At 31.2% G+C, this 25620-nt stretch overlaps 1 protein-coding gene across 2 annotated transcripts; it reads right to left on the reverse strand.

Annotated features, from left to right (window-relative positions):
• Positions 1–6528: 6528 nt before the first annotated feature.
• LOC143067840 (syntaxin-5-like) lies at positions 6529–25614 on the reverse strand. 2 transcript variants are annotated; one of them, XM_076241421.1, is made up of 10 exons: positions 25509–25614; positions 22336–22575; positions 21235–21299; positions 18691–18746; positions 18092–18279; positions 16874–16930; positions 16289–16367; positions 14718–14842; positions 12152–12273; positions 6529–11280 (listed from the first exon to the last, which is right to left on the reverse strand). In XM_076241421.1, the coding sequence occupies exons 2-10, from the start codon at positions 22531–22533 to the stop codon at positions 11121–11123; spliced, it is 1050 nt and encodes a 349-aa protein (XP_076097536.1). In that variant the 5' UTR covers positions 22534–22575; positions 25509–25614; the 3' UTR covers positions 6529–11120. The 2 variants fall into 2 exon arrangements, with proteins under 2 accessions (XP_076097536.1, XP_076097537.1); XM_076241422.1 differs by having other exon boundaries at positions 25517–25608.
• Between the last annotated feature and the right edge of the window lie 6 nt (positions 25615–25620).

The raw sequence follows: 25620 nt of genomic DNA on the forward strand, positions 1-25620 counted from the left end.
TGTTCTCTGTGTGTGCCATTGCAAGAAATAGTTTTGCTCGTTATTTTGTCATATTGAAAAAAAATCTCAACAAAATTTTTCCGTTTAAACTGTACTAGAAAACAGTTTGGCATGTGAAACGGACGAAGACATATTCTAACAGAAGTACAAATACCAGTCCTCCCTTTTGTGAGAAAACATTTCAAAGTTATTGATTGAATTCAAATCCATCACACATACGGCACACATTGTAGTCCGAAAAAATAAAGGACTTCATTCCTATCAAACACCTTTTTAATTGTTTACCAGTATATTTCTTTTAGTTTTGGGTAAAATTGTAAAGGAAATAATACTATCAAGACGTTCTTCCATACATCTTTTTTTTCTGTTCTGACTTTGAAGAAATGACTACTTTTCGCCCAATCGAAATGGTGCATGGACATATTTTGTTTCATATTATTAGAATTATTTTCAATATTATCGGTATTAAACTTGATTATCGACACATGAAAGTTTGTCAGCATTGTCAATCTTTTTAACGTTAAAGTACCAATAGTTCTGCCACTACTCAATTAAGTTTGTCGATAACGTAGCTAATTTTGAAGGTAAAGAAACATCAATTCGATCACTTCTCTGTTACGGGCTGTAATTCTTGTTCATCAATTAACAATTGTTCGTTAATTGTATCACACTTTGTGTCTGATATGAAGATTCCCTGCTTTGGGTTTTGTGTTCTGATGGTTTTGTGTACAGTTAAGTTTTGTATTCCGTTAACTAAACGAGAGTTGCTTTAAGTCTTGAATGCATTTATTTTCATTGTCATCCAGGTGTCATCAAATATTATATTTTTTTCGAATATTTTTTTCTCTCACAAAAACCTTAAATGATATTGTTTCTTGAGGTTGTAGTGAGACACTGAACCAGTAAAATTTAGGTAAGGCAAATATGTGTTTATTCATAAGTTCTGTACATACTGAAGAATAAACAAGGCAAGAAGACCGCTCTGGATTACTCTGAATAGAGCATTATGGAAAACCAAAATCTGGGATTTGGAGATTTGGAAAAAGTGGGAAGTGGGCAAAACTGTGCGAAAAGTTTCCACCATAAGAACAAGGTGTGGGAAATGAACAGCCCTTTGTCAACCCTTCAAGATAAATGTTAATTTGTCCAAAAGCTGGAGAAGCAGCAAATGAATAAATTATGTATATATGCTTACATATAAGAATGAACGGAGTTGAGGATAGCAAGATAAGGAAATAACAACCTAACAACACTAACAACTATAAAGACACCTAGACGACATGACAATATTATCCATTTTTATTGTTAAACCCATATTAAATATATAGCAAGCTATATATATAATGCATCCAACTGACAAATGAAAAACAATTCAAAAGAGATTTATATGTACAAAACAATAAACGACAAACAAATATGATATAGAGCAACAAACGACAACCGCTGAATTACAGACTCCTGACTTGGAACATAAACATACAGTATATGAGGGGGGGGGGGGCATGTTAATATTAGTAGTCGCCAAACCCTCTCCTTACCTTAGACAATGTCGCAACAACACATTAACAAATTAACAAACTAAACAAAATCATAAACAGAGAAAATATGACAAACAGAAGCAAACGACATGCACTCAAGTACAGGCTCCAGCGGCTCTGCCCACAAAAAAAAAGAGTAAAATTAATTGTTAGTTATAAAAGAGCAGCTGATTTGGAACAGCACAACATAAAAACCTACAATAGATCTCAGTTGAAAGGACATTAACTCATCAGATCGATGCAAAGCTATATAAAAACTTGTGACACAAAGTGCAGATCTGAGAGTACTCGCAGTTATTAACATTTAAAGCCAGCTTCACTGATTACGACTGAATTTTGAGTACAAAGTCTCAAAGATGATGATCACAGCAATACTACAGGTATAATGATACATGAAAATAGGATCACGATCATATAAACCCTGTCAGACGGACTTGTAACAACCATTCTATACTGCAAATATACTAGTAGTTGACCTGTAACTAACAGAATCTGAGAACCAGATAAATTGTTTTATTCCTCATAATAACTGTAACAGAATACAAGTCCACGGGACACCATGCCCCTGTTTATACACATACATTTACTTTTTTAGTTTACAGCGAAAATAGAATACCCTGATTAGACATATATTTCAAGCAACTCGCATCATAAATAACATGTGTACTGAGTTTTGAGCTGATTTGACCAAGACTTCATGGAGACAAAATTATAACGTGCTTTCAGGCAACCAGAACTATACAGCATGCATAAGTGATCAATGGCGCATAAAAATGAGGTCAGAGAACGAACATGTGCTCGTCCTAAATATGCATGAAATGTTTGCCACTTGACGGAAATTTTGCAGCAAAAGATCAACCAATCAGACAACTGTTTACAAAAAAATTAATTATCCAGATCTACTGAAATATGAAGATTTATTGAAAGAGCTGATGGCCACAGCCTACATCACCAGGTTTTATTTCTTGCACATAATGTCGCAGGGTAGAGAATAAAACATAAAATCTTTAAGCTTACATATGGTCTAACTAAAACTATATGTTTTTGAATTTGCAGAAAACAAGAAAACAGAATATGTCTAGCTCTTTATTGATGCTAGTCATGCCATTTGTTATTATACTGGACTAGGTATACGTGCAGGTCGTGTTAAAGAGTAAAATCACAAAAATACTGAACTCCGAGAAAAATTCAAAACAGAAAGTCCCAAATCAAATAGCAAAATCCATTAAATGAATGGACAACTGTCATATATCTGAATTGTTATGTTATGATGGATCAAACAGTCAAGTCAGGGGCGGATGCAGGAATTTTCGAAAGGGGGGGGTGCTAACCCAGGGCACCCAGGGCAAAGGGGGGGTGCAAAACATATGTCCCGATACAAATGCATTGATCGGCAAAAATAAAGGGGGGGTGCGCACCCCCGGAACCCCCCCCCCCCCCCCCCCTGGATCCGCCACTGCAAGTTATTGTTGATAGGAGACATACTGGTATAACCACTGTTATATTCTTAAGTTTGTGAATTGTAATTTCTTCCTATAAATTTGTGACATAAACCTTAACCATTTGATCCCTCACCGGAACTTCCTCAAAAATATCTGCGAGTGTCTGATCTCAAACTTTGGTGGAAACTTTTTGTTTTACTGAATCAAATTTTACAACAAAAATCTATTTTTAATCCTCCTTGCAACATGATATAAATCTCCTGTTAACTTACAGTCATCAGACAATAAGAAATGCGCATCTGGTGCAAGAAATTGGTACCGTTAATTTTATTATAAGACACTTTCTTATGAGCAAAGGGAAACAACTCTAGTTCACTGATTAATCTTTAATGTATTGAAAGTATTATGTTAAGATATTTGTGAAAATTTCATAATCTGTACAATAGAAACATAAGATCATTGAATTAAAACAATGGGAAATGGTTGAATTCGTAGGAAAATAATTATTTCATAACAAATTTTTACCTAAGCCGTATTTGGCACAATTTTTTTGGAATTTTGGATCCTCAATGCTCTTCAACTTTGTACTTATTTGGCTTTATAAATATTTTGATATGAGCATCACTGATGAGTCTTATGTAGACGAAATGCGTGTCTGGCGTACTAAATTATAATCCTGGTACCTTTGATAACTAATTAAGAGAGGTAATTAAAAATTTTGTGAGTGAGAATTGAGCTGTTTGTATTTATTTCAGTGTACAAATCAATGTACATGTACAACATTTTAAAGAACATTTTACTATAAACAATAACCACAATAAACCTACACAAATCAATGTACATGTACAACATTTTAAAGAACATTTTACTATAAACAATAACCACAATAAACCTACACAACAAACGTATTCAACATTTTAAAGAACATTTTACTATAAACAATAACCACAATAAACCTATTTCTCGTATCAAACATAAACTAAAAGAACTAGCCAAGGAATTTGTTTTTGTCCCGGCAGATAAAGCTGCTAATAATATTATTATTGTTTGACGTAAATTTTACATTGAGGTTCTGAAAAAGGAAATCACCAATTCACCAACATTCCAACTGACTCCATTTTCAGAAAACGAAATCTGTAACAAACATAAACTTTTAGCCACCGCTTTACAAGCAGAGCCAAATACAATGAAAGTCCCAACTATGTATTGGCTTCCGAAGCTACACAAAACCCCTTACAAATATAGATTTATTTCGTCTTCAAGCCATTGTTCAACTACTAAATTGTCTATTCTTCTTACCAGCACACTTGGTACAATTAAAAACCTGATAATAAATTGTTCAAATAAGGCCTTCGAAAATAGTGGAATAAATTACTTTTGGAGTGTCAAAAACTCGTTGGAAGTACTTGATAAATTGCATGCTTATATTGGTGATTTTGAATCTGTTCAAAGTTTTGATTTTTCTACCCTGTATACCACATTGCCTCACATTCTCATTAAGAAAAAATTCACACACCTAATTAAATGGGCATTCAAAAAATCAGAATGTGAATATATATGTTCAAACTCTTTTAGGTCATTTTTTAGTAGCAATAAACAAAAAAACTATGTTAATTGGACATGCTTTGATACTATATATGCCCTTGAATTTTTACTAGATAACATTTTTGTTCGCTTTGGGGATTCCGTATATCGTCAGATTATCGGAATTCCAATGGGGACTAACTGTGCACCACTTATTGCGGACCTGTTTTTGTATTGTTATGAGTTACAATTTATGACAAAAATAAGCAAAGACCCATCGAAACAACATCTGATAAACAAATTTAATAATACTTTTAGATATTTGGATGATATTTTGGCTCTCAATAATGACGACTTCAGTATGTATATTAATGAAATTTATCCTGTTGAACTTACTTTAAATAAAGCTAATACTAACAATGACCACTGCCCTTTTCTCGATCTTGATATCTATATCACTAATGGAAAGCTGAATACTAAAATTTATGATAAAAGGGATGATTTTTCATTTCCTATCGTTAATTATCCGTTTTTAGATGGTGACGTTCCCTTGTCACCATCTTACGGTGTTTATATATCTCAACTTGTACGATTCGCTCGTGTATGTAACAATGTTTTAGATTTTAACGAGAGAAATTTATGTATTACTGAAAAATTATTACACCAGGGTTTTCGATATCACAAACTAGTCAAAACATTTACTAAATTTTATCATCGGTATAAAGACATCATTCGTAAATATAGCTCAACATGCAGACTTCTAATACGTTCAGGTATTTCACATCCAATTTTTTATGGTAATATTCTTTATAAAGCACAAAGGTGTCAGTATTCACCTCAGAAACTTACAAAACCTTTGAATAGACTTATTAAGAAGGGATATAATTACGATACTGTTGTCAAGTCATTAAAGATTGCATATTTTGGCGTTAATATTGAGTCACTGATAAGGTCTTTGCATCGGAACTAAACACATTATTTTTTTTTTTTTTTTTTAAAAACAGTTGTTGGCATGACACGAGTTATGTTCTTCTCATATATGTTATGATGGTATGATACTAAACCCCTAACGGGAAGGATTGTGCCTGATGTTCATATGATGAAATCATAATCTTTCAGTCAGTTTAATTGAAGTCTGGAGCTGGCATGTCAGTTAACTGCTAGTAGTCTGTTGTTATTTATGTATTATTGTCATTTTGTTTATTTTCTTTGGTTACATCTTCTGACATCAGACTCGGATTTCTCTTGAACTGAATTTTAATGTGCGTATTGTTATGCGTTTACTTTACTACATTGGTTAGAGGTATAGGGGGAGGGTTGAGATCTCACAAACATGTTTAACCCCGCCGCATTTTTGCGCCTGTCCCAAGTCAGGAGCCTCTGGCCTTTGTTAGTCTTGTATTATTTTAATTTTAGTTTCTTGTGTACAATTTGGAAATTAGTATGGCGTTCATTATCACTGGACTAGTATATATTTGTTTAGGGGCCAGCTGAAGGACGCCTCCGGGTGCGGGAATTTCTCGCTACATTGAAGACCTGTTGGTGACCCTCTGTTGTTGTTTTTTTATTTGGTAGGGTTGTTGTCTCTTTGACACATTCCCCATTTCCATTCTCAATTTTATGTATACATTTGACCTCTTTGCATAACAAATTGTAAAATCAGTTCGTCATTAGAATCAGATAATGGGGAATTAAATTTGTCATGTGAAATACAAAATAACTGTAAACTTGTTTTCATTATTCAACTACATGTTTAAATAATCTCATTTTTACTTCACTATGTATTTTGATAACTTATTGAACTTGGACATTTTTCCTTGCCTACTTCAAATAAGATAATAAACTCTTGAAATGCATTATTAAAATACAATAATTTTAATTAATTAGGTTGGAAGTATGTGTTTTAGGAAGGAATAGGAGCCATGAGATGACTACTGATGTCGAACAAACAACATACGATTTGTTCTTATATATTTGAGTGCTAAAAATTTCAGTCTTCCTAATAAAAATATATAATAAAATAATTGTATTTGATATTTTATTACTGGATTGGTGACATTGCACCACACATATCATTAAAACATTATAATAGTTATCACATGAGCATGATTTAATTTTCATACGTTAAGTTGAACAATCAACAATACATACTTGTCTTTGACCATTATTACTGTATTACCTTCAAAACAACCAATACAATGTAAGAGCAATCCCTGGATGCACCAATTTATAGGAATGATATACAATGCAATCTTTTACTGAGACATCCACTTATTATGGACAATATATGTAAGACATAGATGCCCTTCCCCTCAAATATATGACACAATGTTTCCCTTAGTAATCATTGTGATTTTAAACAGCATAAATATACATGGGGACAGCTGTAGAAAAATACCAGTGATACATCATAATGATTGCTGTGAAATAGACCTTAAACCATCACTCAAGCATGAAATGTAAGTTATAGTGACCTAAATCCTGTCAAATGACAATTTACAATAAGAAGACTTAAATAGTGAAATATCACTGATATACTACCCTAGCTTTTGGAGTGAAATCAAATGAACTCAAATATGAAATGCCACCATTGTTCTAATTAAGAAGACTTTAATTATGCATTTTGTTTGATTTATACCCAGTCAAGTAACATGTATGTGATATTTACTAATAAGATTCTGAGCTGCAATGTATTCAAGATTGTGGTATGTATCACCACAGATTTATGAGAAATGGACCTAAGCATAAAACTATGAGCAAACAAATGTATAGATGGACATGAGTAAACCTCTATTCCCATTGCATGACAGAGGAAGGGGTACCATAGTTATCCCATGTAAAATAAAATAGTCATTTTTTTTAAGCACTGATATCTCAATTCATTAGAATTGTCACATAAAATTATATTTGTTAGATTCAGAAAAACATATAAAGTAAATCTTCAACAAAAAATCCCTATAATAAATCACACAGTATGAATATATGGTGATAGGTAAACAATGTTATCATACACCTACATTGTTTGTAAATAATGCAGAGGACCAAGGTTCATTAAATTTACAAAATAAAAATTGAAGGTCTGCTGCAGGTTGGTGTTTTTTTTTTACCATACTTCCAGAACTTCAACACTGAAACAATTTTCAAGAATTTTGTACTAGATGCTTTTACAAAACTAGTCTAGAAACATAACTTTGGAATCTTCTGTATATGTATCCAATGTAAACCAATGTTAATTGATCTGTATACCTGCTCACATAAACTGTAGGTTTGTGATGACTTTGCATTTAAATACCTTATTCCAACCCAACAACATTTTACAGTTATAATTCAATATTATCAAATTAATGAGAAATTGCACAATTCTGTCATTCCTTAATGTACGGTACCAGTCAACTGATAATAAAGGATATTTATAATATATAATAGTACTTTAAAAAATCAACAGGGAAAGGTAATCTAAAATCTAAAACTGCAAACTAGGAAACAGTGCAAAATAGGAAATTGAAAGACAGAGAAATATTTGCTTAGAGTAAACCATGAATATCTGAATTTCTCAAAAAAATATTTTAAATCAAATTCAATGTCAGGGTTCGACATTAACAGTAGTCCGGTAGTCCGGTGCCCTCCTAAAATTTAAGAGGACTACCAAAACATGGTTAATCAGTAGTCCTGTGGACCACCTGAAATTTTGTGTATGATCTGGCTATTTCCATACTAAAAAATGAAATAAAAAGTTCTCCTAATAAATTTTATATACTTCAAAAACAGTGATGGCATTGGTCGTAATGTACATAAATTTTCATTATGTTTTGATATTATGAAAGCACTTTTGAGATCCAGGTTTCTCATCAGAATCATCTTAGTGTTTGTAACACATGGGGTTTTCAATGTAAAAAGTACCATCATTGTTTTCGTTTCTTTCCACTCCCTGAAAAATACCTTCCAGTTTAAAAATGTCTGACAACCAAACTATATGTGAATGAAAAACTACAGAAAAGACAACAAAGGTCAGCAATAAAAGCGTACATGTGTTAAAAAAAACTTCAAAATTGGGATAGAAAAATCATTTTACCCTCTAAAAAAAAACAGGTTGAGGTAGTTTTTAAAAAAGTCAACAATATCACTGATTTTTTTTTAGGCTTTCCTGTTAAAAAAAATCATATGTATGCCATTGAAAATGGTATTAAAGGCATATTGTTTCAGGAACTTATCCACTGAATATGGATTTCAACAGTGATGATGAAGATGATCTCTAGTACACAAACAAAGACATTGTATTGATGATCACTTCAACAAAATCTTATAAACTGTTTGAAGAATTAATGAAAAATTAAAACAATGACTGATTTTTATTCTTTTTTTCTAAATAATTCTGATATAAAAGGTCAATAACTCCTCCTAACAAGGTCTTAGAAATTGTCTCAGATTGCAGGATTTTGCATCTCATTTTTCAAAATTTTCTTGGGGGGAAAAGTTCAGTTGGAATAAAATTGATTCACTGAATGTTAACATTTATCTAAAAAAATAAACAATATATTTTAAAAACTGAAATGAACATTTGTGTGCTTTTTAGGTGCTCAGATGGCACGAAATTGCATCTTATTTTTAAAAATTTTCTAGGGTGGGGGCATGCCCCCAAACCCCCTAGCAGGTTCGGGCCGCGTTGCAGCCCTCACCGGTGATAGAGGTGGACTACCAGGACTACCCAAATTTTTTTCTTGGTAGTCCTGTGGACTATATATCCTATAATGTTAGTGTCTAACCCTGAATGTATGTATGGAATACCAATTAATGTAATGAAAAATAAATATATGAATGATCAACATTATAAATACAATAATAGAAAGTAAAACAAGAGTTAACAACTACAATGTTGGTGGTCCCTGGTGAATGACATGATAATACCCAATGATCTATATAATTATATTTTACAGAACATACGTGGAAAAGAAGTACAGAAATGAAGTCAATACTTTTAGGTACATATCAGTCTTGTTGAAATTTTGGTCTCTAAAAATAGCAATATTTTAAGCATGTACATAATTCAGTTTTAATAATGATTGTCATAGTAAGCATTTATAAAGCATAAAAAAATAAGTCATATTTTTCCTTATACTGTTTCCAATTATGGTCTGCACGCTTTAAATCTAGGTAATTATATGACATGTATGAGGTGATACATGTATAAAACTATCCCAAGTTTGTATCTGTAAATCAAATGCATTCAGAAACTTCTGTCATTCATGTTTGGTGTTCGATAAAGGCACTTTAAAAATGTAATAGAAGTAAAAGCTCAAAAGCATTCTGACAAACTAGATATTTCAAAGTACTTATCAAGAGGGCAATGTATGTTTATATAGCATTTTCCATTCAAATGTTAATTATTGCTTTAAAAAATAAGAGTATATTTGATACTACAATTATGCCTGTGACAGTGTGTGGTAAAATTACATATTCCTGTCCAGTTTAGTTGAAATAAACTCATTTTCTTATCACCTCATAAGGTCAGAATGGGATGCTAAATATGGTTCCCTTTTTGGAAGTGTGTCATGATCATTGCACTTTACAAACCCTTGCAACAGTTCGTTAAGAGATTTTATGGGGGCCTGTTGTGAGAATTTGTTTTTGCTCCCACTGTAATAAACACTTTTTATTTCAATGAAAGTCCATTTTACATCTCACCACCTCAGTAAGTTAACTTTGCAGAACCTAGCACTAATTTTTTTTAAATTGTCCTTTATACAAATCATATATTTGCCACAGGACATTCTTATGTATATAAAAAAATGAAAATTTTGTTTAAATCAAAAGTTACTTCTATGTTAACCTTATGGTACGGATGACTTGAATCAAATTGAAGAGTGAAAGTTTGTTAATTCAAAATTTGTTACTAAGATTTTTACTTTACCAATATTCGTATGAAATCTACAGAGAAAAAACATCATTATCAGCATTCTCAATGTATAGAGATGAATAATAAATGAATGGCTACACAATTTTTTTTTTTCAAATTTGAAAAATATATGATGGTTTATATATTAAGGAAAATAATACCAATTTATGATAGAAAATATCACTTCAATTGCACTTGATAAGTATGTGTAGTGTTCAAGACTGATAAAACTGATAATGTCACCTAAAATATTCTAAACAGACTCTTTTTACATTATAAACCCATTCAATAAAGTTCATTTAAGCTGCATAAATCTCTTTGGAGACAAATAACATGTAACATGTATAACAAAAACATGGTAACTGATAAATATTAGTACATTATTTGCTTCAACAAGTGTTGATAAAATAGTGGAGAATAATTAGTGAACAAAATTTAGATTGATTATTCACTTCATATTGAAATTAATTTTGTCCAATTTTATATAAAAATAAAAGATGTTACATTTTCATCTGACCAGATATAAAGCACAGATGGTCCCAGTCAAGACTTCACTATGTATCACATTCTTCCTCACTATCCATGGTTTGTCTCGCTCTCTTTGGTCCTGACATGGATGGAATATATCTGAATCAGTAACAACTGGTTTAAAAATCTAAATTTTATTCTTATTTTTGGTGGTGGATCAAATAGAATGTATTAAATTCCATTCAAATAACAGAGTTATGCCATAAATACAACAAAAACTATAAAAAATACAATTAAAACAGCAAATATTTTGATCATCAACCATCTGTTTGAAGTCACTGATTGAAAGTATTTTAATATTTCCCCATGTGCTGCTTCAATGTTCATTTCTGTATCCTCAACATTAGTGTCAATTCTGAAAATAATAAATGAAAAAGAATGTTTTATGTTTAAAAAGTAAGAGTTATCTCCCATTTAAAAAAGTTACGCACATTGCTTTCTTTAGTGGAAATATTGAATTGTGAAAATTAAATATGCTGGTACTAAACTTTTATTGTCAAAGTACTACTACATGAAGATAAAAAGGTTTAATGATTATTTGCCATTTGTAAAACATTTATGAAACATATTAGTCCAATATGATGAAATAAAATTCAGACTGGCATTACGTTTTCCTATACTAACAGCATAAATGATTAATTATCATTTAATAATAGAATATACATTTTTGATATTTCTTTCTTTCTTTCTGAATTCAGATTTCTCTTTGATAAACATAATACTACTGAACCTATGTGAGTTCATAAAACATGATTTTTCGATTCTTACAAAAATATTTCAAATTATTGAATATAAAAACATAAAGAATCATTGTTATTTTTACACAAAAATGTAAAAACACATATTAATAGCTGAATTATTGATTCTGTTTCTTGTGACATAAAGGTTGAGTAATAATGCAATGTGGGGTGAATCAAATACTATTCCTTAAGTATGAAACTGAGAAATGTGCTCCAAAATAGTTATACAGTTATATTTTTTTCTAATGTTGTTTTTGTCTTTTAACAACCGCTATGGCCTTTATAACAATAAGATAAAGCAAGTTAAATGTTACTGTGTTTTGTTATTGACATACTTTTGCTTCTTTCATTGTGATTTTTTAAAAGTTCCCTAAATTAAAAATTGCAAGCTTTCTAAACCATTGGAACATAGAGTCCTTGTTTGAGAAAGCTTGGTTGAAAAAATAGAAAATGGCTAAATATAACCAAAATAATCTTCAAATGTACCTTTGAACCATTTCTTCCTGGTCTTTGACCATGTGTGCTAACTGTGAAAATATTGAGCCCAGTTCCACTATCGTTGATTCTATACTCTGCATTGTGTTTGCCCTATCCTCTATATATGTGTCCTGAAATTAAATTACATTCTTTTGAATAAAGAAACCAATTTATTTTCATTCTAGTTTTATGTTTTCGTTTACTCTATAAAAGTAGTTTAATCAACATTTCAATATTTTTCTACATGAACACATAAAGCTTCATAATGACACCAACTACTTCTTTAAATATAAGTCCTTGTTAGCACTGAAAGGTAAAAATTGCTTTAATTCATCAGTGGGAAAAAATATTAAATATTGCTTGTATAAAGCATTGGTTGTAGTTGATTCAAAAAAAAATCTGGACAAAGGCAGATAACCCTTGATGACATCTTTCAAAAGTTACGTAATTTCTTGACAAGTACAACATCATAAAATATTCGAGCATATATTTAATTGATAAATTTTATGGATAAAATATAAAGACATTGTCCAATAAGATTCACAGTCTTCATTAAGGAACTAATATCATGGTAATGAAATTCTGTTATGTAATAACATAAAATAAAGACAAAAGTTTCTTGTATATAGTTTTTATTTAAGTATGTGTTTCCAAATTCTATCAACTGTCAAAATAGGGAAAGGATTTGGGTTTGATCTCCTGTTGAATAAGTTAGTTTTTATTATTATTGTTATTACAAGACATTTTTAAAGCACATTATATAATAATAACATTACTCTAAGCTCTTTACATAAGTAAGTAAGTAAGTAAGCTCTTTACACGTTAAAAAATATTCACAAATTTGTACATACACGAAACTACAAAGTAAAAAATATGTTTAAAAGCATATGAAATCAAATCAACCATAAAAAGTAAAGACTCTATAAACTTCATCAGATTAGTTAACTAGAGTCTCTAAAGAGCCTGTGTTGCTCACCTTGGTCTATGTGAATATTAAACAAAGGAAGCAGATGAATTCATGACAAAATTGTGTTTTGGTGATGGTGATGTGTTTGTACATCTTACTTTACTGAACATTCTTGCTGCTTACAATTATCTCTATCTATAATGAACTTGCCTCATTAGTTTCAGTGGAAAATGTAAGTAAAAATTTACAAATTTTATGAAAATTGTTAAAAATTGAATATAAAGGACAATAACTCCTTAGGGGGTCAATTGACCATTTTGGTCATGTTGACTTAATTTTAGGTCTTACTTTGCTGTACATTATTGCTGTTTACAGTTTATCTCTATCTATAAAAATATTCAAGATAATAACAAAAACAGCAAAATTTCCTTAAAATTACCAATTCAGGGGCAGCAACCCAACAACGTCGATTCATCTGAAAATTTCAGGGCAGATAGATCTTGACCTGATAAACAATTTTACCCTCTATCAGATTTGCTCTAATGCTTTAGTTTTTCAGTTATAAGCCAAAAACTGCATTTTACCCCTATGTTCTATTTTTAGCCATGGCGGCCATCTTGGTTGGTTGGCCGGGTCACTGGACACATTTTTTAAACTAAATACCCCAAAGATGATTGCAGCCAAGTTTGGATTAATTTGGCTCAGTAGTTTCAGAGGAGAAGATTTTTGTAAAAGATTACTAAGATTTACGAAAAATGGTTAAAAATTGACTATAAAGGGCAATAACTCCTAAAGGGGTCAACTGACCATTTCAGTCATGTTGACTTGTTTGTAAATCTTACTTTGCTGAACATTATTGTTTACAGTTTATCTCTATCTATAATAATATTCAAGATAATAACCAAAAACAGCAAAATTTTCTTAAAATTACCAATTCAGGGGCAGCAACCCAACAACAGGTTGTCCGATTCATCTGAAAATTTCAGGGCAGATAGATCTTGACCTGATGAACAATTTTACCCCGTCAGATTTGCTTTAAATGCTTTGGTTTTTGAGTTATAAGCCAAAAACTGCATTTTACCCCTATGTTCTATTTTTAGCCATGGCAGCCATCTTGGTTGATTGGCCGGGTCACCGGACACTTTTTTAAAACTAGATACCCCAATAATGATTGTGGCCAAGTTTGGTTTAATTTGGCTCAGTAGTTTCAGAGGAGAAGATTTTTGTAAAAGTTAACAGACGACACCGGACGACGACGCCAGGTGAGCTAAAAATGGATTGAAAGAATTATCAAATAATTAGTAAACATTTCAATAATTGTTAACTAAACAAAATATTATAAATGGACAATATTCTTAAGGTTGGTTGGTGATTAGGATTTTCTTTCAGAGGGTCTCAAAATTTAAAATGTTAGTTTTTTTTCCAACTTGATACTTATTCAAAACGTGTATTCAAAATTTCAAGAAGCTCTTGAGAAAAATAAGACAAAAATTTTATGGGACAGAAACAAATTTAAACTAATTTATCCCTACTCCTTTTTGAAGCAGGGGAATAAAGATATTTAGTCCAAAGAAATTTTTAATGAATTCCTGCCTTTTAACATTTTCACAGGTTGGTATTTTCATATATGTAGACATAAAACTTTCTATTAAACAAGTGTTTATATACCTGTTGATCTATCAATTGTTGCTGCTGTTGATGTTGTTTAGAAGAACCATCCATGTTCATTACAAAATCTCCACCACCAGATGCACCATTATATATAGCCTCATCTTCAAATAACACAGATTTTTCTAGGGAAAAATAAACATAATTATTTGGAATATCTACTAATTTTCACTTCTTTGTACTATATTTGTATGAACATGTATCAAGATTATTCTCCTTAAATCTGTACAGGGAAGTTTTAGTTAGCTCTAATTGTATAGTTTTATTGTTGATATTCAACCCAATTTGTAACTAGTGTTAAATTATGTATTTATATGACAGAACTTTCTTGGTATTCCTAATTAATGGAAGAATTTTATACACATAAGTAGTATACCTAAAACGACAAAGTTATTATTCATTTACCTGTATATATTATTAAAACTGTTATTTTTTCAAAAATGATTATTTTCGAAGGGTAAAATAAATCGTGGTGTTGTCTTGCCATGGCTTTGTTTGGACTTGTTTGTTTGCTTTTTGGCCTTGAATGTTTGTCCCTAATATTTTATTAACTGTGCTTTTGCATTCAGGTATAGCAGATCAAATTTATTCGTTCATTTGTTAATTTACATTTTTTGATTGAGTTAAGCCTTCCAATTGATATTTTATCGTGTGTTTTTCTATGTTGTGATGTTATGCTATTGTTTCAGAAAAAGGGAGAAGGTTTGGTACCATTGATACGTTTAATCCCGCTGCAAATGTTTGCACCTGTCCTAAGTCAGGAATCTGATGTACAGTAGTTGTCGTTTGTTTATGTAATTTATACGTGTTTCTCGTTTCTCGTTTTTTATATAGATTAGACCGTTGGTTTTCCTGTTTGAATGGTTTTACACTAGCAATTTTGGGGCCCTTTATAGCTTGTTGTTTGGTGTGAGCCAAGGCTCCGTGTTGAAGGCCGTACATTGACCTATAATAGTTTACTTTTATAAATTGTTATTTGGATGGAGAGTTGTCTCATTGGCACTCACACCACATCTCTATATCTATAAAGGTTACATTGAAGGAGTACACCGATGTGTTAATTTCGGCCAACATGTCACAAACCCAATAAAGTCAAAAAGATTTTTTCACTTATAACTACAATTTAGTGTAGATCAACTATTTCATGAAAACTTACAGAAATTTTGCTTGTAAGGAATAAATACTCCTGACATCAAGACATGTATAAATAAGACTGAATATATAAGTTTGAATTATATTATTGTAAACACTGAAACTATTCTAATGTGCAAGGTAAAACAAAGCCAACAATGTAACTTCAGATAGCAAAGCAGTTGCAGACAGCAGATAGAGAACCTTAAGTATTGTAAATTTGTTATATTTTGTTGCTACACTACTTACATTGTTGAAAATTTGATTGTAAAGCGATTAAAAAAAGTTAAAAAAGAGAAATTGCCAAGTGGTGACAATAGCTCAACTTATCTTTTTGGACCTAGTCAAGCAGAAAATTAATTACAATGGTATCAAGCAAAAATTTAAATAATTTTTTTTAATTTAGAATATCTACTGCAATGTAATTTATAGGTACATACCTCTACTGCCAACTGATGATGGATGCATTGCATTTGACTGTGAAAATTGTTCTCGACGAGATTTTTGGTGTTTTAGATTCTGAAGAAAAGTTATTATACATATCAGACATACATACTATGATTAAATATATTATATTCTTGTTAATAAGTTTAAAATCTTAATATCCAAAGAGTTGGTAAATAGCAAACACAATTATAAAGGACAAACACTTTTTTTCATATTTACAAGAGGACAAGACACACAGTTTCATAATCCTGGAAGGGTGTCAAGAAAATATTGGTTTTTGATGTTTACTGTTTTTTTTTATTTCAAGAACAGTATCATTTTAAACAGAAAAATATTTGGTTCTTCAAGCATTAAATTTTTGTTTGGCTCAATGATTTTTTTCATTACATATGAATACAATGATATTTGAAATACCAGTTAGTAAAATTTCACTCACAAAAAAGGATAACACACTCAGAATATTTGAACATTCAGATATGTCAAAGGATAGTGTTTATGACAAGGTTAAAAATAAGATTGATAATAGACTATATTACTTGATTCAGAAATTGAAATTTCTTAATTACTAATTTTCCTACCTCTGTTCTAACTTCCAGAACTCCTTTGAAGTCATTTGACATATTTGCCAACTTTGACTGAAATTAAGAAAAATAAACATTGAAATCAGTGAATCATCAAATATATTAGTATAATAGAAGTAAAGGTTATTTTTCGGCAAACCACATTCATTCTGATTTCAGCTGACAACAATGTCAAACAAGTGTTTTATAATGAACAAAATGTAATCCTAGTAATGTGAGTACTTTGTGCCTTTGGTCAATTTATTAGTTATTTTTTCCGATCTGCTTAATGTTGTACTATCACACCTCTCTCACAGGTTATGATGATGGTTTAACAGCACCACATTCTTTGAGTCTGAACCAAGCCAGGGGCCTGTAATCCAGTTGTTGGCATTGGTCGATATCTGTCATACATATTTTTCATTGATTGCTTTCAGCAGAAATCAGGTCTTTTGATTTTAGATGTTTTAAATACTAAAAGATAGTTGGTGTCAGGGATGACATGGTATTCAAAGTGGAAACTGGATAATCAGGCTTCTGTTAAAAATTCTGTATGTGAGAGAAGTTATCATACTTTTCACTGTTCTCCAAATGCCCTTATAGCAATGTGGTATCATCTTATTTGCCCACAGTTCTATTTTAGGTGTAATACATTTCTTGTACCACCAAATCATGGTACGTCACATCCGGTTGTATACGAAAATAGGTTGAAAAAAATATTCCCTTGAATTTGACAGTTGTAGGTAATTAATCCTACATTTTAATGCAGTAAAACATTTCTGTGTCATAAACATATGTCTTGGGTATTTCAAAGCACATTTTTTTTTTATTTGGGGTTTCTTTAGAATATTTTGTAAACTTGAGGTTACATGGTTACTAAATTGAGGGGAGAATTTGATTGGTTAACTTCCAATGATGGTTCTTTTCTAATATGCAATGAAATGTTTTGTGAATTTTTTTCTATAGTACTGGACATGATAAAACTTTACTCATGCCAAGTATTTCTTTATTTGAAACAAAGATAAATTGTGCACATTTTTTTGAAAAGTGCAAATTTAACAGACTAATAGGGGAAAATCAATGGTGGTATTACACCTAAGTCTAGCGGCAATATTATATATCTGCCACACAGTGTTCAACAATTTCAGTTAATCAAAATTTCATGTAGACTGCAGTTTAAGCAGTAAAACTAATAAATAATATATTTTTTTCTCATTCATAAGTGTATTATTATACCTGTAATGACACAACAACTGTATTGGAATGAGTCTGCAGATGTTTTCCATTCTGCTGTTTGTGATGTTGTACAAACTTTTGTAACTGTGCTATCTGTTTGTTTAAACTATCAATGTCCTGTTTTATAATATATGTTAATTCCTGTATCTCAACTGGCTTATCATCAAATAAGGATTTTCTTCTTGCCACTTTTATGAAAATAAATTGAATAAATTGTAACACAGAAAATTAAATGATTTTTGATATACAAAAAATTACAAATTTACACATTATAAAAGTACCCATTCTTGCTTTAATCTGTCTATACAATTTTAAAATTGATAAAATCATATATAATGATTTTATCAATTTTAAAATTGTCATTAAAAAAAATTAAGGCTTTCTAAAGCTTGTTCTAGAATACAAGCCATCAAATTATTTCTGTTCTCTTTGTAGTACATATTTAATTGGAAACTGGTCACATAACCAATAACCAATATGTTAAATAATTAGAATATATCCTTAGTGTCTTGAACAAAATGATCTTAAACATACTGCTTATAACAACTACAACTCAACATAATTTGTTATCAAAGTTTTTAATATAGATATATACTCACATATTGTAAGTTTTTCTAACTTTGTAAAAGTATTAGCAAGGTCTCTTCCTATACGCCTGAAATAATACACTTTTATTAATATAATTCGTGCAATATTCAATGCATCAATGAGTATTGTTCAACAGATTATAAACATACAAGTAAAATTAGCAAATGTGTGTCTAGAATAAATGTCCAATGGTCTCAAGGGATATTCTTGCTGCTAAGATTTTGCTTTCTTGCACATTTTTTTATTTTGCCTGAGCAAGAAAACTATAATACATGTGTGCGGGAATTTTTCGCTACATTGAAGACCTGTTGGTAAACTTCTGCTGTTGTTTTTTTCTATGGTCGGGTTGTTGTCTCTTTGGCACATTCCCCATTTCCATTCTCAATTTTATTATATAAACTGATGTGGAAAAAGCAGCCATAAAGTTATTAAAATTTCAAAATGGGTAATTAATCGCCCAATAATCTTAAGCTTGTTATTTATGTAAAGATTTGATATATGTAGAACATTTATTTGAATGACATTTATAACTAGAGGCTCTAAAGAGCCTGTGTCGCTCACCTTGGTCTTTGTGAATATTAAACAATGGACACAGATGGATTCATGACAAAATTGTGTTTTGGTGATGGTGATGTGTTTGTAGATCTTACTTTACTAAACATTCTTGCTGCTTACAATTATCTCTATCTATAACAGTACTTTCTGTGGAAAATGTTATTGAAAATCTTCAAATTTTAAGAAAATTGTTAAAAATTGACTATGAAGGGCAATAACTCCTTAGGGGGTCAATTGACTATTTTGGTCATACTGACTTATTTTTAGTTCTTACTTTGCTGTACATTATTGCTGTTTACAGTTTGTCTCTATCTATAATAATATTCAAGATAATAACAAAAAAACAGCAAAATTTCCTCAAAATTACCAACTCAGGGGCAGCAACCTAACAACCAATTATCCGATTCATCTGAAAATTCCAGGGCAGATAGATCGTGACCTGATCAACAATTTTACTATGTCAGATTTGCTCTTAATGCTTTGGTTTTTGAGTTGTAAGCCAAAAACTGCATTTTACCCCCATGTTCTATTTTTAGCCATGGCGGCCATCTTGGTTTGTTGGCCAAGTTACCGGACACATTTTTTTAACTAGATACCCTAATGATGATTATGGCTTAGTTTGGTTAAATTTGGCCCAGTAGTTTCAGAAGAGAAGATTTTTCTAAAAGATAACTAAGATTTACGAAAAATGGTTAAAAATTGACTATAAAGGGCAATAACTCCTAAAGTGGTCACCTGACCATTTTGGTCATGTTGACTTATTTGTAGATCTTACTTTGCTGAACATTATTACTGTTTACAGTTTATCTCTTACTATAATAATATTCAAGATAATAACCAAAAACAGCAAAATTTCCTTAAAATTACCATTTCAGGGGCAGCAATCCAACAACGGAATGTCCGATTCATCTGAAAATTTCAGGGCAGATAGATCTTGACCTGATGAACAATTTTATCCCTGTCAGATTTGCTCTAAATGCTTTGGTTTTTGAGTTATAAGCCAAAAACTGCATTTTACCCCTATGTTCTATTTTTAGCCATGGCGGCCATCTTGGTTGGTTGGGCGGGTCACCGGACACATTTTTTAAACTAGATACCCCAATGATGATTATGGCCAAGTTTGGTTAAATTTGGCCCAGTAGTTTCAGAGGAGAAGATTTTTCTAAAAGATTACTAAGATTTACGAAAAATGGTTAAAAATTGACTATAAAGGGCAATAACTCCTAAAATGGTCAACTGACCATTTTGGTCATGTTGACTTATTTGTAGATCTTACTTTGCTGAACATTATTGCTGTTTACAGTTTATCTCTATCTATAATAATATTCAAGATAATAACCAAAAACAGCAAAATTTCCTTAAAATTACCATTTCAGGGGCAGCAACCCAACAACGGAATGTCCGATTCATCTGAAAATTTCAGGGCAGATAGATCTTGACCTGATGAACAATTTTACCCCTGTCTAAATGCTTTGGTTTTTGAGTTATAAGCCAAAAACTGCATTTTACCCCTGTTCTATTTTTAGCCATGGCGGCCATCTTGGTTGGTTGGCCGGGTCACCGGACACATTTTTTAAACTAGATACCCCAATGATGATTGTGGCCAAGTTTGGTTAAATTTGGCCCAGTAGTTTCAGAGGAGAAGATTTTTGTAAAAGTTAACGCAGGACGACGACGGACGCCGGACGCCAAGTGATGAGAAAAGCTCACTTGGCCTTTCGGCCAGGTGAGCTAAAAATCTGGAAAATTACTTATTTTAGAAAACCATAAATATTTTTAAATAAAAGAGTATTGCCATTTCTCAGTTTACTATTTTAGCCACAATTTATGAATAAGTTTAAGACACTTACTAAATTCAAATCAATGGATATGTTTAATGTTACAGCCTTCTCTATAGCAGAGTATGGTGGAATTGAATACTCCATACTCTTAACAAGAAATCAATTTCAAGTACTAATGTTTCTAGATAAATTCTAAACACACAAAAAAAGAAGACAAACTTTGCAATCTGTGTAAATTCACTTCTTTGTCTAAGAGGACTCGGTCTTTGGATGGCTCCATTTATCTGTAAATAAAAACCTCATAAATTCTAGGCAAATATCGTAATTAAGTTATTTGCAAAAAGCATATATACTAACAAATGTACAAGAGCAATCAAAGCATACATTAATAAAGAAATGAGCTGTCAAATTGACAGCTTACCAGGTTTCTGAATTCTGAAGGCACTTTCAGGTTTGTTTGACCTGTCACACTCTGTGCCTATTTTTCTAACCTTTAAAGCACCCTAACCCATAAATGGCTAAAGTCAAAATTGTCAATATTGAACTTGACCTTAATTTTAAGTAACAATATATTAAAATTGTAAAAGAATTGATGGAATACATTGTATGTTCAAAGGCTACTGGACAGAAATGACATCAAATGCAACTTTTCAAAGACCATAACTTTTGAATGGTAAGTGAAAATATTCAATATCAACTTGCCCTCCATTTACATTTCAAAATTTAAAGACCATTGATTAAATTTTTCATAAGTAATTGTACAGAAACTGTTGACAGCAACTTGCAGTTTGATGCTGTTTTTAAAATATGACAAAATTATAAACAACAGAGAGCAAACACCACACACGTTTCTTTTATCAATAAAGATATGAGTTATGATGAGATATGATGTCTTATTTTCAATATATAATAACATAGTTGGAATTGCTGGCTTATTACAATTGATCTATTACAGACTGTACAGCATTGCCATCATTATGCATGCCATTTAAGCATACAGTACACACACACAGTGATTCACTTAAAAATCAACATGTATTGTAATGATGTAAAAACTTTCGGATGTTATCAACTCCAGGTCAAGACAAAGGTGTTCAGTGATTCATTGTGAATCGAAGCAATAGTTGTCATATTACATGTAATTACATATTAGAATATTTTTGACTGAATTAACTGTGTGTACTGTACATGTAACTGATTTCATTTTACAACTTTAAATCATTCCTGTTTTCTAATAATTATATACTGCAATTATGTTTATGGTTGTTGTCAATTTTAACAGCTTTACAACAGTGATTACACATCTAAAACATAAATTACCTGTCTGGTTTGTAAAACTTTACATGCTGATAAAAACTCCCCTGTACGGTCACGACATGACATTTCTGGCTCAACAACTGACTTGGTAGTAGGAACTGTTGGATTGCTGGTTACAAATGTGTTTCCACTGTGTTGTACAAATCCGTTTTCTTGTTTTAATTCAGAACCAGAATTATTTCTCCTACGTCTAGCTATCATTGGACAGCATTTACAATATGACTATCTGTAACTTTGAATTTTCTGTTAAAAAAAAGGGAAATTCAAAAAGACATGATTGAACTGAAATGCTAAACAATAGCTAAAAATTAATTTAGAATACATTATTAAACAGAAACAAAGTTAACATTTGACTTATACAATCATATAACTTCAATATGTCTACATACATGACATAAGATATTAATGAAATATCCTGAATTTTAATACCATTTTGGATGTTTTTTTTCTACCATATACATGTAACATGACATAAGTCTGTAAATAGATGAAGTAAATTTATATAAATATGTACATTTACATATGTATGTAAACTGGTTTTAAACAAATAGTATGTCACCCTAGTTAACATCCTGGTTATTTATCTTTCTAGTTTTATTTTATTTGTATTAAGTCTAACTCCTTTAACAAATGTCAAAGACAAACCACTTGGAACAAGTGCTATTTTCCAGCTTAAGATCAACATTATTTTTCTCAATAACGATGTTTTGGTAGACTAATACCATATATCCTGTAATTATATCACCTTATCTCTGTCGTTAAGCATCCTACTAACAATTTTCTTACATTTAAACTCCTAAAAAATGGGCTTAAACCAAAAAAAAAAAACAAACTTGTAACTACATTCTCACTGGTTTGTAATACTATAATCCCATTCATACAGGAAGTATATAAGTATCTTAATAATTTGTCTACTGACATCATAATCAAATCTTTACATTTGTAATAACAACAAAGCATACTGACAATTAAATAATATGTAGACAAATTTTATATCCAGTTTGATTAAAGGACTCTGGTAAATTATTGAGTCACAAATAAGCTTTACAACATCTTAGGTACACACAATGTACATGATGTGTGAATACACATGTTCATAATAAAAAGTGTTCCAAAATTGAATTGACTTAACATCAAGGAATAAGTTGATTTAAGAAATACTGGGCAACATGAAAATTTGTTTAAATTTTTTGAAACTGAACATTTTTTTTTACCTTTACAAATTTTCTGGCAACAACTTTCTGGAAGCCCGCATCATCAAAAATATATTGGAAATACTTGTGACATGAATTAAAAGCTTACTTGTGTGCAAACCAGAAAAATCCAGTAACCAAGTTAATTAAGATGCTATTTACTCAAAGATATGTCATGTATGTCTTGTCTGTCAGCAGAAAATTCAGAAAAAGGCAATCTGATAGACAGCAACATTTCAATTAATTCAAAGTCCCTGGACCATGAACTAGGGAAGTTGTCAAACTGATATGTACGGTTAGTAATGCAAATTTAGAAAACACCCGTGATCTATCAAAAAGAGTCTGAAAGTAATTCCTATCAAACAGACTTAAGCAGAAAAACTTAACACTGTAAATTGCAAAATTAATTCAAAGTTACTAGACTCTACCCTGGAGGGAAGGGCCTTGAAATTGTAGTTGAACTGATTTGACATATAATGTATATAGATATACACAATGTACTGATATATAGTAAGGCAACTTTACAGAATATATCATTGATCTATCACAAGTAGTTTTTTATCAAACAGAAAATTGAATAATTGTTGACACCCCCACCAGAAGAGCAACTCCTATTTTCCCCCTTAAATGCAGAATTTATCCATAGGCTCCATCCATAGGACACAGATTATATAATACCCTGCATGCATACAACATAATAAGCAGTCAGAGCTCAGACATAAATAAGTCTGAATCTGCTTTTGACTCATAGAGGTCTAAATTTGTAAGTTTTAGATTTGTCTCCCTTTAATGCAAGACAAAATACGACTTAAATAAGTCAAATATTGTTAAGCAAGAAATAATTGAACAGAATCAAAAAGTTGCAAATATCGACTCCTACAAGTCGATAAGTCATCAAAATTGGTTAACTTCAAGACCCACGCATATTTATAAGGAGGTCATGCATCTAAATCAAATAATGACAACATTGAAAGACAATGCTTTGTCTTCTAAAAAAAAATATGAATGAGAGTCTAAAAAATCGGAGATAATGTTAATTAACATTACAATGCAACCACCTGGAACTACACTTAATGAGGAAAAACATCTGTGTTTAGTAAGGATGTTCAATTAGACAATTACAGATAGATAGCTCAAGTCATTGTGAACTCTCAGACAGGTTTTTGCTGTCATAGGTTGTGTAGTTTGGCCACCAAGTGAAATTAAGTTTTTTCATCAACATAAATAGACTCAAACAAGTCTGTCATTTTATGACTTAGATAAGTCTAAAATTGAAAACACATTTTTATGATAAATACATGTTTCGACTTCTTTAAGTCAAAAACAAAAATAGACTTGTTTATGTCTGAGCTCTGACTGATAAGGGGACATAACTAGAGAACTGTCATGACTGTAATAGTGACACCACCCAAATTAGAACTTGATCTGAGTTTTATGGTTATTTACAAGCATTATGTATTAAGTTCCATAACATTTGGTTGAGGCAAATTAAAGATGGAGATTAGAAACCAATTGTTTGATGTAGAGGGTCAAGAGTAAAACTTAATTCCCACTCAACCACAATGGGAACACAAAAACTTGGCATTGGGAACTGGTGTCTGGACTCTAGGTTTACACAAAGGATTTTTGAAGGCGAGTCCACTGACACACAGGTTGATGATACTGAGAGTCTGGAAGAAAATGATGTGTCAAAATTATGATGCATGTAGATGTTCGACACTGTATTGCTATCTTGTGTAGCACTGCTAATTGGAATTATTTCAAAATAAATATTAAATGTAAAATGAAATACCTAACGAACTTTACATAAATCCTGAAATCAGTGAAATCATGAAATGACAGTTCATGAGTTGAGGTGAATGACAGCTGTCAAAAAGTATCAAAACAGTGACCAGAACTAATTTGAAAAAGATAATCAAGTGGGAATAGATTTGTTGGGTTTAAACTGATTAAATATCATATAGTAAAAGTGGTTCTAGTTACAATAATACTTGAAATAAACAGAAAGTGACTCCTGTTTCTTACGTTTCTTTCCACCACGACTCAAAAATAGACGTAATTTCCGCTTTCCTGACGCAAGCGCAACTGTTAGAAT

Source organism: Mytilus galloprovincialis, chromosome 3 (assembly GCF_965363235.1).
Source record: "Mytilus galloprovincialis chromosome 3, xbMytGall1.hap1.1, whole genome shotgun sequence".
NCBI lineage: Eukaryota > Metazoa > Mollusca > Bivalvia > Mytilida > Mytilidae > Mytilus > Mytilus galloprovincialis.

Coding starts and splice junctions, on each gene's coding strand:
- LOC143067840 (XM_076241421.1), bottom strand. CDS start 22,533: ATGATAGCTAGACGTAGGAGAAATAATTCTGGTTCTGAATTAAAACAA. Junction 18,280..18,690: donor GTTAGAAAAACTTACAATAT/GTGAGTATATAT, acceptor TTTTCATAAAAG/TGGCAAGAAGAAAATCCTTA. Junction 16,931..18,091: donor CAGTTGTTGTGTCATTACAG/GTATAATAATAC, acceptor TCTTAATTTCAG/TCAAAGTTGGCAAATATGTC.